We start from the raw sequence: 20,480 nt of genomic DNA, 5'->3' as shown, positions 1-20,480 counted from the left end.
TTGAATCAAATTATTACCTATTTCAGCGGTTCCTAGCGCATAGAATAATTAGCGCATAGAACTATTTAACCCAAACAGCAACTCCAATATACCCCAGACAGATACTGTTGAATTTATTGACTCACTCCTCACCAACCAAGATCTTGGTGGGGCTAACAAGGACTTCATTGTTGACTGCGTTAGACTTATCCTGACCAATAATGTATTCCTGTTTAAAGATGACTACTACAAGCAACTCAAGGGGACTAGCATGGGGGCCACCTGTCCTCCCAGCCTGGCCTGTCTTTATGTAGGTGACTTTGAAGCCCGACATATAGATAACGAGATGGCCCCATTTTTTGAAAATGTAGCGGGCTGGTACCGCTACATTGATGATATCTTTTTCATCTGGGAAGGATCAGCTGAGCTATTAGACAAATTCCTGAGTTGGATTAATATGGGGGACCCAAATCTTAGGTTCACATCTACATACAGTACCACACAAGTAGACTTTCTTGATATCACAATTAGAAATTCAAATGGAAGATTATCTGTTGACCTCTATACTAAACCTATGGCCAAAAATACTCTCCTACATTATTCGAGTTTTCACCCCAAATCCCAGAGGGAGAGTATTCCTTTTAGCCAATTTCTTCGCTTAAGGAGAAATTGCACAGACATCAATGACTATTACAAACATGCTGAGAATCTTAAGAACAAATTCAAAGATAGGGGCTACCCTAAAACATTGCTATCCCAGTCTCTGAAAAGAGCCAGATTCTATGATCGGGACACCCTTATTCAGAATACCAAAAAAGAAAAAGGTACGCTAAATAAAGTGGTGTTTGTGAGCAAATTTTCTAATAAGAGTAATCAAATCAAAAATGTAGTCAACAAGCATTGGTATATTCTGAACCATGAGGAAGATATAACCCTAGAAAAACCTCTTTTTGCTTTTAAAAAAAACAAAAACTTGTGTGACTTGCTAGTTCATACTTACAAAGAAGATGTAGTTGACCACCAGAGGACCTTAGATAACACCAAAGTTGTAGGAACCTCGAAATGTGGTATATGTAACATATGTGACCAATGTATAGTTGCACTAGAAATCACATGTAATGGTATGACTGTTAAATGCAAAACTCACAATAATTGTAGAAGCAAAAATGTTATTTATCTTCTAATGTGTCCATGTGGACTTTGTTATGTTGGAGAGACTGGAAGAGAAGTCCGTATAAGATTACAAGAACATAGGTCGGCCATTAAAACTAAAAAAATTACTGCCCTTATTGTTGCACATTTTTTTGAACAGAAACACACCGAACGTGACTTCAAATGGTTCATTTTGGAGAGAGTCAAGATTGGCAAAAGGGGTGGCAACATTGTAACTGTTCGTAAGAACAGAGAACAATAGTACATCTCTTACCTCAATACAATGAGGAAAGGACTTAACTCACGAGAGGAATGGGATCGCATTGTTGGGGCCAATTAAGGTCCAATGATGTTCTGTATAATACTGTGTGGCAACCAATAGGTTTAGCTAGCTTTATAATAATAATTTCATGTCACTAACAAATAAATCAAAGAACATCCATTTATATACATGTATTGATTTTTATCTACATGTATTATCGTAGTTGATAATATGTCCTAATAACTAAAATACTATATTTTTAGTGGCAGATGTCTTCCGTTGACCCTTATTCTTACATACCCCACACAATCTTATTCTTATTGGTATTTCCATCTGTAGCAAAGATATAGACACCATTGGTGTGTTTCTGCTATGTCTGCCATCTGAGTATGTATGAATTGATATTTCCATTTGTGGTAAAGGTATAGACATTACTGGGGTGTTCCCGTAATTTTAATCATCCAAACTTGTGTGATTAACAATATGGGGTTAGACGATAACACCCTCTGTATACAAGAATTCGTACTTAATATATCCCAAAAAAAACACGATAATTGATGTTGACTAAAATGGCACTTAAAACAAAACAATATATCAATAGGGACTAGTGCCTCTGTTACCCATTGTTTTGGTGACTCCTATGTTATTCTTTAGATAATCTTATTTTCAATAATGGCGCTGATGTTACTGGCTTACCATCGCTCGCAAAAGCCAAATTTCAGTCCGCTTTCTATGCTGGCTTTCTAGCTATAGCCCGAGATAGGAAGAAGGCGTTCTTTACATGGAAACCGCGGGGATTTAAACCTGTGTATCGCCTCCTGACGCGGTTGATTGAAGCAAGACGACCGGGACTGCACGCAGAAGGCAGCTACTCTTTTCTTGGAAGGTTAGTTATAACCTCCTAATATGAAGCTATACCCGAGCTTACCTGGCGCTTTCTGGCGGTTTATTTATATATGCCTATTCTTTTCTTTAGGCTTTATTCACCCTCCATTATCCACGCCGGATTCTGAACTTATTTTTACCACGAAACATGTAAGTATCGTGGCTCGCTGTTAGGAATGACACGTTTTGGATGCAACGATAATGTGTCTAGTTGTCAATATATATTCCAGCTTAAAATGGGTAACCCCCCTTTTTATTGTAGAACCGGCAGTGATACTAATAAGACATATATCATGATTGCCCAAGAATTGGTGATATGGAGCCGTAATTCTACTGCGTGCATTTTTAAACACAGCAATTGCTCGAAGTGTAAGGAGAGTATCCCGAGGTTGGTGAGAGAAAATGCAAGTTTTCTTGTTACCTTGCTATGTACTAAAGACGTGTATATTTACTCTCTAGGTTAAGCACTCGTGCCACAACGCTCGTTTTTGACTGCAACATACTGATTTATATCTTTCACAACAAACCATTTTCGAATGAATCTATCCTAAGGATGTAAGTAACACGTCCTTGTTCCACATTACTAGCTCTTTGTGTTAAATATACAGAGAATAAGAGTCTCTTATTTTTATTTATTATCACTTATCTAGAGTTGTTGAAGACTCAAGGAACTTTCCTGATTTCTTACGCCTTTTTCAAAAGAGATACGTTTGGACTAGAAAGTCAGGTAATACATGTAATCTATATTTGAACACCCATGTCCATACTTATAGGAGTTGCTGTTTGGGTTAAATAGTTCTATGCGCTAATTATTCTATGCGCTATGGTATTGCTTCTTTCAGGCGGATGTGTGCAGTGCATTTTTAAATGAAACTGGTTCTCGCGGGACGAGAAACTTTGAAAAGGAGGTGTACACCCCTTGTTTAATCAAGTTCTTTTTAAGCGGATAAAGAGGTATGTCCTTATGAATTGCTTTCTATAATATATATACTATTGTATACCGTTGTATACAGTTATGAATTTGAATCCCATTATGTTTATATCTGTGGCATACTCCAATGTACTATTTGAAAAGATCTATTGATATAAATGGCCTATCAGAACTAGCAATAGTAAAAAGCACTTTAGAAAAACAAAGGTGAAAATTTACGCTTTCTTGAGTATCATGCTAAATATGAGTTATCAACCTGATAGAAATAGGAAGCGCTGAAATAGAGATTGCTATACATCATGGGACTGTCAGATGAAAAAAAAAATTGCTACATGAAAAATATATATTGAAAGTTAAATGATTAACTGTTTTTACACAGTATATATAATAAGTTTGTTCTAAATGTGACTGTGGGATGATGAAAGGTCCAAATGTACTTAGATATGTCTATGTTATGAAATGTCTATGCTATGAGGTGTCTACTATGTTATGAGGTGTCTACTATGTTATGAGGTGTCTACTGTGTTAGCAATGTAATCAGTGTTCAAAATGTGTATTCAGATTTTAGGTAATATTTGATTCAAATTAATTCTGCCTTCTTTTTAAAAATACATGTTTGTTTGGATTTTCAGAACTATTGTGCAACATTGTATGTTATCCTGATGAAGGTGGTTATATATATATATATACACACACCGAAACGCGTCGATGCCAAAGGAGAAGCACATTACATATAAATCAGGGATAGTTCTGACCTAGTGGCTGAATTAATTTTCTGTTTTGTGTCTCCTTTTTACAAATAGGAATTCATTAGATTTATTGTGTAATTTTTTTCTTCTTTTAATGTCTGTTTCCCAATTTTTAGTGAATTTTAGCTGTGTAAGAATAAAAAGTGCAGAATTTTAATTTTAACTGTTTTGTATATCTGTTGCATTGCTTTCATAGTTTGTTTATAATGCTGTTTATGTACTTGCTCTAGTAGATGTTTGCGTTACGTTTCATGTGTATGTGAGGATTGTTATCTCAAGTGTAAGGTACCCAAAGGGAATCCTTTTTTGACTAAAGATACTGTATCCACCAGAAAAAGCATTACCGAAGGTAAGTAACTTATTATTCTGATGGATACATCTGCCAGTGGATTCCTCACCTTGTGAATAGATTCCCACAGCAGTCCCCACTCCCGGAGAAGGGTGTCCACTCTCCTATACCAGAAAGTCCTGAAGAACAGAGCGCGCAAGTGGCCGTCCCTCCTCACTTCGGTATCCAAGCAGTAATGCTTCGCAAAAGTGTGGAGGGAGGCCCAAGTTGCCGCTCTACAAATATCCTCTACAGGAACACCCCTAGACAAAGCAGATGTTGATGACTTTGCTCTAGTAGAGTAAGCTCTTGTACCTTCTGGAGGCTCCTTACCCGCTAGGGAGTAGCAGATCTTGATGCATAGTATAATCCATTTTGAAAGTGTGCGCTTGTGCACAGCTCTTCCTTTTCTGCAGCCAGCAAACCCAACAAAGAGCTGGTCATCCACTCGATAGTCTTTTGTCCTATCAAGATAAAAGCTCACCGCCCTCTTAGGGTCCAGGCCGTGCAGTCTCTTCTCCTCCTTGGAAGGATGTGGGGGGAGGATAGAAGGTAGGAAGGGTAATGGACTGCCCCAGATGGAAGGGAGTTACCACCTTCGGCAGAAAAGCAGCCCTGGTCCTAAGAACCATTCGTTCAGCATGAATGGTCAAGAATGGGGGCTTTGAACTAAGAGCTTGAAGCTCACTTACCCTCCTTGCCGAGGTAATTGCAACCAGGAAGACGTCTTAAAAGATAAAAGTCTCATGGAACACTTGTGCAAAGGTTCGAAAGGAGAACCCAACAAAAAAGTAAGCACAAGATTCAAGTTCCATTGAGGCACACCAAGTAACACATTTAGACCACCTGTAAGAATAGATAGATTTGGTGGAATCACGCCTGGCCGATAGAATGACATCCACCACGTCATGTGGGAGAGAAAAGGAATTCAGGTTGCCCCGTTCAGGCATGAAGGTGTAAGTTCTGGAGGTGGGGGTGTAGAACCTGCCCCTCCATCTGGGAGAGGAGATCTGCCCTGAGAGGGAGACGCAAGGAGAGGAGGAGAAGATCTGTGTACCATACCGTTCTTGGCCAATCCAGGTCAATCAATATGACTTGGGACCGGTCTTGGCGAATCTTCCTCAGAACCCGAGGAATCAAGGGTATGGGGGGAAACGCGTAAAGGAGCTGTGAACCCCAACTCAACTGAAACGCGTCCCCCAAGGCTCTCTGCATCGGAAACTGGAGACTGGAGACTGAAGAATGACGAGCATTGAGCATTCTCGTGAGTGGCGAACAGGTCCAACTGAGGAGTCCCCCACATCCAAAAGACGTGACGAACTACCTCTGGATGAAGCCTCCACTCATGGTCGGCTGAGAACTGCCGACTGAGACCGTCTGCACGCACGTTCAGAACTCCGGCCATCAGACAAATCTGATGGTCCTGAACCCAGGACCAGAGACGCAGAGCCTCTCTGCAGAGACACAGCGTTCCCACTCCTCCCTGCTTGTTGACATACCACATCGCGGTGGTGTTGTCCATCAGGGCTTGAACCGACCGACCGCGAAGGGAAGGGAGGAAGGCCTTGAGTGCTAGAGGTATTGTCCGTATCTCCAGAAGGTTGATGTGAAGCAACCTTTCCTCTGGAGACCAAAAGACCCTTGATCTCCAGATCTTCCAGATGAGCAACTCACCCTAGAGTGGATGCATCCGTTATCACCGTGGCAACCGATGGAGGCAGATTGAAAGGCTTTCCTTGAGACAGATTGCCTTCAACGCCCCACCAAGTCAGATCCGCCGCAGCTTCTCTGGAGATACTCACAGACTCCCTGAGATCTCCGTTGTGTTGATACCACTGCCTGCGGAGGCACCACTGGAGTGCCCTCATATGCCAACGTGCATGGTTGACCAGCAGACCGAGCAGACGTAGGACCTTCAGGACTGGAACGATCGCTCCATTGTAAAATAAAGGAATCATTTCCTGTATGTCGAGAATCCTTTGTGGTGGAGGGAATGCCCGACACACAGTTGTATTCAGTACCGCACCTATGAACAGATTGTGCTGGGAGGGCACCAGGTGAGATTTGGGCACATTTATTGAGAAGCCCAACCTGTACAACAACTGAGTTGTGACCTGCAAATGATGGAGCACTTTCTCAAGAGATTCTGCTTTGATCAGCCAATCGTCCAGATAAGGGAATACTGGTAGCCCTGAACTTCTGAGATGTGCTGCCACCATAGCCATCACCTTGGTGAAAACTCGAGGTGCAGTAGTAAGACCAAACGGAAGGACCGCAAACTGGTAATGTTGAGAACTCGCCGTAAAACGGAGATACTTACTGTGTGACTACAGGATAGGAATATGGAAATAAGCATCCTGCAAGTCGATTGACACCATCCAGTCTTCTTCAATCAGCGCCTGAAGAACCTGTGCAAGGGTGAGCATCTTGAACTTTTCCTGTTTCAGGTAAAGGTTCAAGACCCTGAGATCCAGGATTGGACGAAGTCTGCCATCCTTCCTGGGAATCAGAAAATACCGGGAGTAGCATCCCTGATCCCTTTCCTGCTCCGGAACCACCTCTATCGCACCCTTTCTTAACAGTGCCAGGACTTCCTCCTGCAGAAGCAACAGGTGGTCCTCCGATCAAAAACCTTGGCAAGGAGGATAATTTGGGGGAAATTCCCAAAAGGGAAGTGCATACCCCTTCTCTACGAGATTGAGAACCAAAATGTCCGATGTCACCGATTCCCAATCCCGTAGAAAATAGGTAAGCCGGCCCCCCACAGGACCCACATGATCCAGAATGGTGGATCTAGGGCGGCTTTGCAGTTGTAGGAGGGGGTGGGTAGAGGAAGAGGAAGAGAAGGAGGAGGAAGAGGCCTGATGTCCACGAGGACGAGCTCTTTGTCTGCCCCTGTATGATTTATACAATGGGTTTTGCTGCTGCTGTGTCTGCTTATAGGGACGAAAAGAAGATCTTCCGAAGCCCCTGTACCTTCTCCTCACAGAACCTCTAATTTGAAATCCCAAAGACCTGGCTGTTGCCCTGCTGTCTTTGAACCTCTCCAATGCAGCATCAGCTATCTTTTCGAAAAGGCCTGAGCCATCAAAGGGCAAATCCATTAAAGCAGCTTGAACATCTGTAGAGAACTCCAAAGTCTTCAGCCAGGCAGCCCTTCTGGTGGCAATTGAAGAACCCATGTCCCTAGCCACTGAATCCGCTGTGTCCATACCGCTCTGTATGACCTGCCGGGCAGCAGCCTGCGTGTCAGCAACCACCTCATTAAAATTCTTTCTGGAAGTTTAAGAGACAATTGCTTAAGAGTATCCATCAACGAATGGATATAACAACCCAGTAAGCAAGTGGCATTTGTAGATTTAATGGCCATGCTACCTGATGAAAATACTTTTTTTGCAGATTGGTCCTGCTTTTTGGAACCCTTATCACCAGGTACCTGGGAAAAAGCACCTGCAGATGTTTTAGAGCAGGCAACTTGCACAACCAAACTCTCCGGCAAGGGATGAGTGGACAAAAAGTCAGGGTCACCAGGAGCCACTCAATAACGCCTTGCAACGGCCTTAGAAACCGCAGGAGCAGTAAGAGGTCTACTCCACACCTCCAGGATAGGATCAGTTAGAGCATCAGTAATGGAAGTATAGGTTCAACAACAGATGAAGGAGAATGAAGGACTTCAGTCAGAATGTTCGCCTTATACTCAGCAGTGGGCAAAGTCAAATTTAGTAAATCTGCTACCTTTTTAATAACAACATGATAGGGTGCCACATCTTTAGACGGAGCATCCGACACCGAGGCTAACTCCCAATCAGGGGACAGATCAAGTCCACTTGCCTGTCTCAAATCATCAAAATAATCCTCCAGATCCTGAATCTCACCCTCTTCAAACTCAGCTTCACTATGACTCCGCTCCTCCAAAAGGCGCTGGGCTTCACGCCTCGACCTCTCCTTCCGAAGCGATGTCGTCGGATCCGGAATCGACTCCGAAGGGGGCGGAGCCGGCGTCAAACGTGGAGCCGGAGCCGTACTTCGAGTTAGAAGATCTCGAGGTCGGTCTGGAGCCGGTGAAGTCGTAAACGGCATCGATTACCTCGGCGGCGCCGAGAGATGCCAAGGCGGAGTCGGCGCTGGCATGAACGGCATGAAAGACGCCGGAGCATAAGCCTGGGGAACTCCCAGATTGTATGCCAATGGACCCATGGGACCAGCCGGTGCTCCAGAGGGGTACATGGCTCTCGCATAAACACTATACCTGGTGTTTAAAAAATGCGAAGGATCCTGTTCTAGACCCGAAAAGGAGGATACAAACCCACCGGCTGCTCCTGGGGAGGCTGCACCAGAATCAACTCCTCTTGTTCCTCGGGTTGGTGAACCAGAGACGATGAGCCCTTAGGCACCGGAACCTCTTCTTCTTCATGTTCTGAAGACTGAGATGGAGCCGGAGAAGGATTCGAAACCGGAGCCGGTGAATGCTCCACATTCCGGATTCCGCTCTGGAGAGGGAGATACCATATCCTTACGATGTCGTCGACCAGACGACTTCACCCTCGAATCCGACTCCTTTCCCGAATGGTGCCTTGATCCATGCTTCCTCTTCTTATGCTTTTTCTTCGATGACCTGGAAGCATGTCCCGAAGTCGACTTCGAAGCCGACCTCGACCGGGAGGACCTCGAACTCGACTTCGAGAACCTCGATCTCGAACTCTTCTTGGCCCCTTTACCTTTTAATTTGGCAACCAGGAGTTTCGCCTCACGTTCACCAAGAGACTTCGGATTCATTTTCAAACAGGATCGACAACCTTGTACGTCGTGATCTGAACTCAGGCACCAAAAAAACTCGTCATGCGGATCTGTGATGGACATCATTTTTTCATATTTACCACACGGCTTAAAACCAGTCTTCTTAGACGACATCACGACAGAAGACAGTAACACTGGAAAGATACAGAAAACCTACAAAGGTAACAAAGTTACTATCAACGCAACAGAAGAACCCTCGAAAACGTTAGCGTCGACAACGCGGAAAAAAGGGAACTGAAATCATCACGCCGGCGTGGGCCTATTATGGTGTCGGTGACGTCAGAGGAGCCGCGCGCGATGTCGTGCTCCTGTGACGTCGTCCACACCGGCGAGCTACAAAAGAATTTTCGGAACGTTGCTGACGCAGGTGGATATTCACAAGGTGAGGAATCCACTGGCAGATGTATCCATCAGAATAAGTCTTACTGTGTAACAACCGAAGTAAAAGGGCCAGTCCTCCTGGGAGTTTACAATTACAAATGAAGACAAGGCAGCACTAAGGAGGGACTAACAAGCCGATAAACGATTCGGAAACCAGCATTTAGGGAGGACAATGACACAAGCCAATGTACAATATGGGTGGAGAGTAGGGGGGGCTTCAGGTCCATACTCACATGCCTCACAAAGCAGCGCATGGGCTGCCTAGGCTGGACCTAAAACTGACATCTTTCTCAATTTACAATTTAGTTTTTTCCTTTCCTGATAAATTGATAACTTAAAAGTTAATACTTTGAATACTATGTACATAATCAAAGGTATAGATTGCTGAGCGAGTTAAATGTATGCAATGTTTTTGCAGTGGTCTGCAAACCGTGAGTTCAAAGTCCGGTTCGGATGGCTCAGCTTGGCATCTGTCGAAGGTAAATATACTGAGTACCATAAATCAAGGCATTAGTTACACTGGATAACACATCGAAATGGCAGAAGCGCTTTATAAGAAACAACTTAATTAGCTACAACAGGTTTCATCCACTGGATTTTAACGGGCCTTAAGTATCGTCTCCTCAAGGGCTAAAGTGACATCCATCAATGTTGGTTCAGGCAGACTATAAACAAACTGTGTCGCACTGGTGTCTAGTTGCTATTGGTTAATCTTGGAGAAACTATAGCTGCCCAATGAGCAGATACATAGAGATGCACTTGCAGTCACTGGATTGTGTAACCAGAAGACAGCATCAGTGTACAATGCAACATGGACTTAAGTAAAGCAGAAACTCACTGCCTCACCCACTGCATCCAATATGAAGAACTAAGGTGAAAGACATTAATAATATCAGGCTTTGCAAAACTGAGTGATGATCAACATGCTTAACTTCGACTGGGTGAAGAGATGGTGATACAGCAATAAATATGGCAGAAAAATAATCAGGGCGCCCAAAACTTCCTATGAAGGCCCATGATCACCAACACCACAAAGTCAACTATTTCAGGAGCTTCCAATTTAGGTCCAGAATTTGAGACCATCCATACCACAAACTTTCATGAAATTAATATAATAACAAGCATTTTTAATGCAGTAGGTCTCCAATTTACGCGAGACCTATTGCATTGCAAATGGTTGGCAAAAGGGAGGAAGAGCGGGAGGAGATGGTGAGGAGAAGGTATGGACATCGGTAGGGGGGAGGGTGGGGGGAGAAGTCATGGACAATGAGGGGAAATTACACTCCACATTTACCTGGTCTGTCTCCTGCGGCGGGATCCGGCACTAGCTGCTCCTTGGGCCTTGGGCCTTGGACTTCCAGAGGAACCACACCACCGCAATAAAGGAAATAGTATACGCATGTGTAACAACCAAGTAAACGGGTCAGTAGCCATGGGAGGATAAAAATGACAACATGGCTGTACTAAGTCGGGTCCATAAGCCTCATAATGAATCAGAAGACAGCATATAGAAAGGACAAACACACAAGGCAATGAAAAATAAGGGCGGGGGGAGTGGGTGGAGCTTCTCTCCATACTGATCTACCACAGCTCTTCGCAGAGCAGCGTATCTGCGCTGGCTCACGCTCGACCTAATGATTGAGCATTTGCTTGATTGTGGGGTATTTTATAAAACAATTTACCGACAAGCAATATGACAAAAATATAATCTTTATTTTAAAAATAATACACACAACTCTGCCAGAAAACTCAGTAGCATTCAACAGGTATGTACTATCTTACCTATGGTCTTTTCATAAGAAAGTATAACAACCGAAAGTTGTGTGTGAGGTAATCCTTTGCTTTGTACGGCAATCGGGGACATGAATTCTTCTTTAGAAAGGTCAGGTGGGACAGGCTGCTGCGCCTCTGTATCCGCCGTGCTGAACGCTACCTTTCCAGGTAAATTACAGTGACTGTCCCTCGTTCCCACGTGAGCAGTGCCTAAAGAATAAAGGAGTTAGAATTATAATCTCTCAAATCCCGCAGTTCAGTGTTCAGTGAAAAGACACATTGCCTTCAAGTCAAGGAACATACTTCCAGTAAGTTTACTCTCATGTTTCTTGCATCAAACTAAATAATGATTTTGTTCCATAGCTATTTAAGTATGTTTTCTCTGGTTTAAAGTCCCATCCAATGCATCTCAAGTAAAAATTTGCAAACTGTTCCGTGGAAGGTGGAAGTGCATGTTTAATAGTGTAATCAAAAAAAGAAGTAAAAAAGTTTTTCATTTGTGGGTATAAGTATGTAACAAAAATTTACAATGCAACGGTCTCGCCTTTGCAAAAGTTGGAGCTATTGGCATTGTAAATGACAAAATTCGTATTTAAGTGTTGGTTTTGAAAACAGATACATAAATGGCATTGTCATTTACAATGCCAATAATTTAATCTCTCGCAAATGCGAGACCTATTGCATTTGCACCCACACACACACAGAGCCACACACACACAGAGCCACACACACACACAGGGCCACACACACAGAGCCACACACACACAGGGCCACACACACAGAGCCACACAAACAGACACAGAGCCACAGACACAGAGCCACACACACAGACAGAGAGCCACACACACAGCCAGCCACACACACAGCCAGCCAGACACACAGCCAGCCACACATAGCCAGCCACACACACACAGAGCCACACACAGAGCCACACAGAGCAACACACACCCACAGAGCCACACACACACAAACACACAGAGCCAGCCACACACACACACAGAGCCAGCCACACACACACACAGAGCCAGCCACACACATACACAGCCACACACACAGAGCCACACACACACAGAGCCACACACACAGAGCTACACACACACAGAGCCACACACACACTGAGCCACACACACACACAGAGCCACACTGACACACACACACAGAGCCACACCCAGAGCCACACACACACAAAGCCACACACACAGACCCACACACACAGAGCAACACACACAGAGCCACACCGACACACACACACAGAGCCACACACAGAGCCACACACACACAAAGCCACACACACAGAGCAACACACACAGAGCCACAAACACACACACAAGAGTGTCCTTCGCGCAGTATAAATATCTATTAAGTTGGTTAAAAGGCATCTCCATTAGAACGTAGATAAATAACAAATGCTAGAAGGTAGAAGATAAGGTGTGAAGGAGGGGGTATGTGAGTTGATGAACAAGATGAAATAAATGTCAATACCATCCCCTTGGAAGTTTGTATTTTAGACATCCCTCAGATATGATTCGTTCTAAAGCATGTAAGCTGTAGGGTGCACCTGTAATAGGGTCAAAATGAAAATGCTGTTTATACGCGTAAGGAGCTGCGCGACCACCAACCCTAGCTTTTCTATTTGTTCCTAAAGTAGGGCTGTGATGATGTCCATGGTACACGCCCTTGAGCATAACCCCTTGATGTGTCATTGCAATGTGCACAACTATGGCGGGCAAAGTTGTTGGAACTACCACAACAGATCGCCAAAAAACGACACGTCCCTGGTGATTCAATGGATATACATCGAGTGGTGCCTGTTGATTGTGCTGTGTGCGCTTCCTACCTCTGGACACAGGAGAGCTGGTACTGCGGGCATACTGGGACCCGCTCCTCCTGCCGCTGTCCGGTGGAGACCTCTGCGTCTGACCAGGGGCCCCACTGCCGCCTACGAGCTCCGACCCGGTGGGGCTGCCGTTTTAAGCGCCGAGGATCGGAGGGCTGTTGCCAGGACTGACGATGGCGCCCGGCTACGTGTTGCTGCCCAGCGAGGCCAAGCGCGTCGGGCTCAGCGGGTGAGAGTGCCCACCCCCTCTTCAGAGATGGAAGTAGACCGTGGCCCGGATGGGCTGCAGAAGCAGGCGGCTGCTGTTGGGAGGCAGGGAGCCAGTGCTGCTGCACTGCCTCATCCTCTGGGGCTGCAGAGAGGGGCCAGAGGACATGACATCAACCGAGCGCAGCGGGGGCGGGACACGCTTCACGCCGAATGCCCCGGGGAACGGGGGCTGCCGAGGCGTTAAAGATAAACATTTCGTTCGCAGATGAAGAGGTGGGATTCGATTGAGAAATATGCTGCAAAACGTTTCCTGCAGTCTATTCATTTTATAATAGGATAACTGAATCCCACTGCATGATTGGCTGCTCGTAAGAAGAAGGGACGCTCGTACTCAACGTATTTTTTCCAGTTGTAAACAAGTGCTCGCCATTTGCTCCAAGCCCCGTCCTTTTCAGACTGGAGGTGTGTTTTTCTTTCTCCCCTCTGCTCCATTGGCTGGAATGTAAGCAACAGGCGTGTTTTTGACTTGTTGTTTACCATTCCAGCCAATGGAGAAGAGGGTAGAACAAACCTAAAAAACACGCCCCAATCTGAAAAAGACGGGGCTTAGAGCGAGAGAATCACGTAACTGAGACCTCTTCTCCAATGGCTGGCCGCCGTTTAGGAGGCCAGCCAATGGAGAAGAGGGACGGGGTTTACCCTCGCTACTCAGAGTCATTAAATCTCGCCAGCGACACTGCGCATGTGCGTAGCCTACGCTAGCCGAGACCTAAAAAGCCCAGAGAGAGGCTGCCGAAAGTTCAAATGGTGTACTTTAACTTTCATTGCAGCTTCTAACCATGACGAGTATAATGCTGGATCACGACAACGTAGTGGGGCTGAAGGGGTTATTCCGAACTACAGAACCTCGATAACATGAGGCTCTGTTTATGATTGCCCTAAAAATTTGGGAAGATGAGATGAAGAAAGAAAGAAAACCCAAATGTCTAACGTCAATAATATGCCAGGTAAACTTGCTTAGAAAACTTTAGCATTCTTTTGTAGCTCTCCCTTAAACATGTTGCAAGAAAAATGTTTCTGATATTTGTGACACCACCCTCAATAATGACAAAACAGCTGCACCCGATAGGGGAGAACCAATACCCCAGGGTAAAACAAATTGCCACTTCCCCCTACACGGAAAGCGGTTTAAATGAAAAAGAGTTGCACAAATGTTTTACAGTTTACAAGGAAGGCTAGTCAAAGTACTGCAGCATTTCTTATTTTCTTAAAGGCCAGCAGGGCAAATCTCTGAGAAGGTTACATGTTTCCAGAAGGGCTTCTGCAAGGGAAATATTTCAAAACTCCTTTGTTAGTGTGGCAACTTTAAAATCCTGGGAATTAACTGTCTCCCCAGTCCTTCTAAGGTCGGAGTTAGCCAAGACCTTTTGATGTTACTGAAATTATATGTATAATACACTTTCCTTAAGGGCTTTCACCCACCTCTCTTTATCCATTGGTCTGTTGATGTGTCATTCACATTTTGCTCCTGCCTACTACTGCATACAGCATGGGCAACGTGTCAGTCTACTTCAGTCAGTGGTTAATTTTACTTTGAATGACTACATTTTTCTCTCTCACAATGAGCACATCCACACACAAGGTAGTTTCCTTCAGCGCCAGTGTTTTTGCTTTTTCATTTATTTAGTGTTTCCTTTCTGTTTAGTGTCTGAGGTGAAAGCAGAATGCGCTCTAACAGATGTCAGCAGAGGCCACATTCCTTACTTAACCAGTTCTTGTCTCCTGCCAATGCTGTAGTAAATTTATTTTGATGTGTCTGACTGTCGCTATTTAACAGCATAACACAGTAGTTCCCAAACTGTACACTGAGGCACCCCGGTGCGCCTTCAGAACTCACCAGGGGTGTTCGGCACCTCATGGGAATGTGGGAAAGATTCTGCTTTACTGTAACCAACCAATACTTTCCTTCCTTTGGTGATGCCGACTGCCTTGCATTTCAACAGCTATAGCTGAGCGTTGCAGCGTTGCAGCTTCTAAAACCCATCATGTTTGATTTGTTTGCACTGTGATTCTTTCTTTTGCATACTATTGAAGACATGGAGTTACTTTTTTGTAATATGCTTTTGCAGGCCCAGAGTAATCCATGTGGGAATGCCATGTGGGGGAGTTATGGTAGCCTAACCTGTTAGCATCTGTTAGCATCTGAAATGGTTTGAACCAGTGTGTGATGTATTACAATTAATTAAAGAATGTGTCCGCGTAGGCAGGGCCAGGCACAATCAGGACAGCAATGCAGAGTATTATTGCTGCTATGTTCTACAACCACTCTAGTAATCACTTCTACCAGGAAAATCAGGTAATCATGATCACGTGAAATGAAGTGGTCATATAATAATCAGTTGTGAGTTTTTATGAAGTTTTGGGGGGGTGTTTGAGATGACTGGAGAACTGGCTTTTGTGCGTTGTAATATTTCCTGCCACTTATGAAAAAAAAGGATCTATGACAGAATTTCGACAGACAGAATTTCGACCTACACAAATATCGACGTAATTATATCGATAGCAAAAATATCAACGCCCTATGTACAACATGGTAAGTACCAAAATATCGAAAAAATAATATTGATGTTAAAAATATCGTTGTTAAATATATCGATTTTTTTTAAATTTAAAATAACATAAAAAATACTGTAAATAATACTTATTAATTACTTAAACATATTTAAATATATGTAATAATGGTAAAAAAAATAATAATACATATTTAATTAAAAAAGTAATAATTAAAAATCATATATAATATATAATTACTTAACAATAATTACTATTCCCACTCCAGTGGGTGCAACAGTAGGGAAAACTGACCCTGAACCCTAAAAATACCCCTTTACCCAAAAACCTAAAACTGACCCTGAACGCTAAAAATACCCCTTTACCCAAAAACTGAAAACTGACCCTGAACCCTAAAAATACCCCTTTACCCAAGAACTGAAAACTGATCCTGAACCCAAAAAATACCCCTTTACCCAAAAACTGAAAACTGATCCTGAACCCTAAAAATACCCCTTTACCCAAAAACTGAAAACTGACCCTGAACCCTAAAAATACCCCTTTACCCAAAAACTGAAAACTGACCCTGAACCCTAAAAATACCCCTTTACCCAAAAACTAAAAACTGACCCTGAACCCTAAAAATACCCCTTTACCCAAAAACTGAAAACTGACCCTGAACCCCAAAAATACCCCTTTACCCAAAAACTGAAAACTGACCCTGAACCCTAAAAATACCCCTTTACCCAAAAACTGAAAACTGACCCTGAATCCTAAAAATACCCCTTTACCCCAAAAACCAAAACTGACCCAGAACACTAAAAGTACCCCTTTACCCAAAAACCCAAAACTGACCCTGAACCCTAAAAATACTCCTTTACCCAAAATAAATTAATATTACAATTAAATTACTTCCCATCCTATTCCCCTATAAACCCACAACCCTCTCCAGTAGTAAAACATATAATTTAGTTAAAAATATACATAAATTATCAATTAATTATTCTATTAATCAATTAAAATAAATCATTGCCAATTAATATTTCATAGCAAAATAAATTAATCATTAAAAAATATTTTTTTCATTACAAATAAATTACTTCCCACCCTATTCCCCTATAAACCCACAACCCGCTCCAGTAGTAAAACATATAATTTACTTAAAAAAATACATAAATTAGCAATTAATTAATCAATTAATCAATGAAAATAATTCATTGCCAATTACTATTGAATTGCAAAATAAATTAATCATTAAAAAATTATTATTTAATTACAAATAAATTACTTCCCACCCTATTCCCCTATAAACCCACAACCCGCTCTGGTAGTAAAACATATTATTTACTTTTATATATTTTTTATTTATAAAAACATATTAAACACATATTATAACAATTAATTTAAATACTTAACTAATATTTGTAACACATATTAGTAAATCGAAATTACTTACATCAATATATATGCTATCGATATAAGTAATTTCGATATTACTTACCTTAGGGTCGATATTCTGGCCATCGATATTCTGGACATCGATATTCTGTCCCATCGATATTAGCAACTCGATATAAGAGTAAGTCGAAATAAAAAAAATCAATATTTTGACAGTTTACCGAAAAAAAATACCATGTCATCAGTTGGCTTGCCTTATTGTCCAAAATTAAGACTTCAAATTGCTCACTCACCCTCACCACTCTTTCAAATATTGACCACAAAGCATAGGAATGCAGGGGCACATGTATGTTCATAAACACACACACATCTATTGAAACACGCTTACACCTTTGACATACAAATCTGCACACGTCCGTTTGGAGGTAAGCGCAAAGCTTACCTCCAAACGGTTTAATTGTTCACACTCTGGGAATGTTCGACCTAAAACAACATCCTGCCAAAATTACTTCAAATATTGAACAGGACTGATTTCTTGAGTAACACAGATTCAAAGGGACATACCTAACTTACAAGAATGAGTCTTGCCATTACTATAATAAAGCATACTTTTTGCACACAGTAAAATAGGAAAGGCTGTGTTCCTGATAATGGGCTATTGATCGTGGTAGTAGTGGATTTACTGTTTCAGTGCTTTCAGTGTTTAAACAAAACAAGCAAAAAATAGGCGGGTGTACTCCTTGGCATCAGGTGGCAGTATGCTTTAAACCCGTTCATGATAAAATATCTGGGAATATCATGTAATACCCCGAAATGTCAGGTTTTACCCAGCGACATTTGTATAGATTCCCTGCTGCCGGTAATGAAACAGAAGCCATTACAAATAACTGATATTTTTTTATTTTGTTACAAATATGATTATAATACCTTTATCGGCTTCATCCCAATTATTTTCAGAGAGGAAAATGAAAGTGCTTCCAAGGCCTGGTTTACATACCCGACCCATAAAAAAAAAGTGACATAATGGAGAGCTGCAGTCAACGGCCAATAGGTGAAGGGAGTCGCAGGTCGAAAAAGTTTGGGAACTACTGGCATAACAGATTGCGTCCATTTGAAACTGTTTTGTATTGAGTTGCCCTCTTTTTACTCAGTACACAACCTATAAGCTTCAAATATTATACATGTGAATTCTTAGGCAGACGGCTCTTCAGAACACATTTATTTTGGACACAATTTCAGCAATGGTTCTTTAATAAACTTTGCCCAGGAAGAAAATCAGCTTTTATCGTGCTTAATTTGTAGCTCTTGTAACAGTTTTCTTTCTTTCTTTCCTTCCTTTGCTGGTTTCAATCTTTATAGCTTAGTTTTCTTTCTTTCTTTTTCTGTCTTCCATTCTTACTTCCTTTTTTCTGCCATCCTTTCTTTCCTTCCTTATTACATTAGTTCTTTTGTTCCTTATTTCTTTTCTTTTTTCTTTCGTTCTTGCTTTCTTTCTTCATTCTTTCTTTCACTCCTTCCCTTTGTCAATCTATCCTTTAACTCTGGGAGGAGGATGTCAAGAAGGCATAGAGAATCAGACTTGAGGTGAAGGAGACCCTTGATATTATAGAGTAAATACTATACTCACAGAAGGCAAGTGTAGCAAGTCTGCAATTTCTGCATATCTTTCCAGAGTGTTTACCTACATTGGACCCTATTTTGCTGGCTATAGAACTCTGTGCACTTTACCACTGTTAAAGAGAAGTAAAGTGCCTGAGCTTTCCATTAGCACCCATGTTTTAATAGGCTTGGAGTAAGATAAGTGGAGACTGCACTCAAGGTACGCTTGAAGAGGTATGATGCAAAGCTTACAAGTAGGCTCCTTAAAGGGTTGAATCAAGTAGTAATCGAGTTGTAGAAATCTGCAATGCTAAAATATGATTCCTCTTGTCCAAACTCTCGAATAGTAGCCCAAAGGTAGTCATTGATGGCTATACGGAATTAAATACCTTTTACAATGAGCAACGCACAATTAGTTCTCAGAACATCGATGTTTACTCCAGCATACAGATTAGCATGAAGAACTTTAGAGGGGGAAATAGTAGGACTTTTTTAATGAGGAACATGTGATCAGTCCTCATAACATCTCTGTTCAAGAGTAGAATTAAGAACTTTAGATGGGGAAATTTCTGTTGGAATTTGTTGTAGTTTTTTATCATCACTATCATCTGAATGCCTACTGACCAATTCAGCCTTAAGTACTTTGCCAATGTTGCGCAAGGCTTGAGCATTAACAAGCACCAGTCACGTCCCTAATCTCCTTTGTAGAACTTCAAGATACATTATCTAGTAAAGGACGAGCGCACTTTAGATTTGGGAAGCGAAAAACAACTGCTAGGCTTAATCCACTGGTAAGCTTTGAGTCCTACGACTCGGTAAGTACTATGTGATTCATTCACACAATATGTCTGGTACCCATAGTACTTCTAGGCCACTTGGCCAGTGTGACTTTAATGCTTTCTGATTTTAGACTGTGGGGGGTTACTGTATACATTTAGTCAATAATGTGCAATACTGTCTTTGAATATATTTTCACTAATAGCCATAGGATTTAGATTTTTGATAACATTTCAATTTTATTTTATTTTTTCTCTAGGTACTTCAGTAGTTTTAATACCAAATGTATGTGTCCTATTGAAACATGGTTGTTAAGATGTCTTACAATGTATATTGTAATTGTATTATTAACTGAACAATAACATTGATTTGATTTGACTCCTACCTCTTTCTGACACAAAGGAATTGGAACTGTTCTCCAAGGGCTTGGGGTTTGATTCCTACTTTCCAGTTGCCATGCTGCCGGCCTTAAGTTCTAGGGGGTGCTGGACTGACCAGGAAAAACGTTCACAAAAGTTGACAATGAAGTCTGAAAGTAAAACTTTTGACAGGTACAACTCATTTGGTGTAGGTGACGCCTACTCCATCATGGTGACCCTGAAATTGGTTCTAGGTCTTGCTCAACTGTGAACAGTGACTTCTGATTGGCGCTTTATTTTTCTTGACATGGTTTGCCCTGAACCTTTTAAAATTCCTATCTCTCGATCCCCTTAACCTATTTTGATTTTGGTGTGTCTTTGATCAATAAACATTTGTGTTGATTTCTTAACTTTAAAATGTTGGGGACTGCTTCACTTTAGCAAGTACTTCTCTGGAGATTCGATCTGTTTGAGCAGAAGTAAAGGTGCGATCCCTTTGATATTTACATTTGT

The 20,480-nt window shown here is 42.2% G+C and overlaps 1 protein-coding gene across 1 annotated transcript in view; it reads right to left on the bottom strand.

The window, feature by feature from the left end:
* The window catches only part of CFAP54 (cilia and flagella associated protein 54), a 2,285,874-nt gene that overhangs the window by 998,724 nt on the left and 1,266,670 nt on the right, over window positions 1-20,480 (bottom strand). The window contains exon 42 of the mRNA XM_086918163.1: window positions 11,247-11,447. Coding sequence (XP_086774289.1) covers window positions 11,247-11,447 — 201 coding nt within the window. The remainder of the gene's footprint in view (window positions 1-11,246; window positions 11,448-20,480) is intronic.

The sequence above is a fragment of the Lissotriton vulgaris genome, chromosome 1_1 (genome assembly GCF_964263255.1).
Source record: "Lissotriton vulgaris chromosome 1_1, aLisVul1.2, whole genome shotgun sequence".
NCBI lineage: Eukaryota > Metazoa > Chordata > Amphibia > Caudata > Salamandridae > Lissotriton > Lissotriton vulgaris.
The sequence above is the reverse complement of the archived record's forward strand: the minus strand, read 5'-3'. Positions and strand labels throughout refer to the sequence as shown.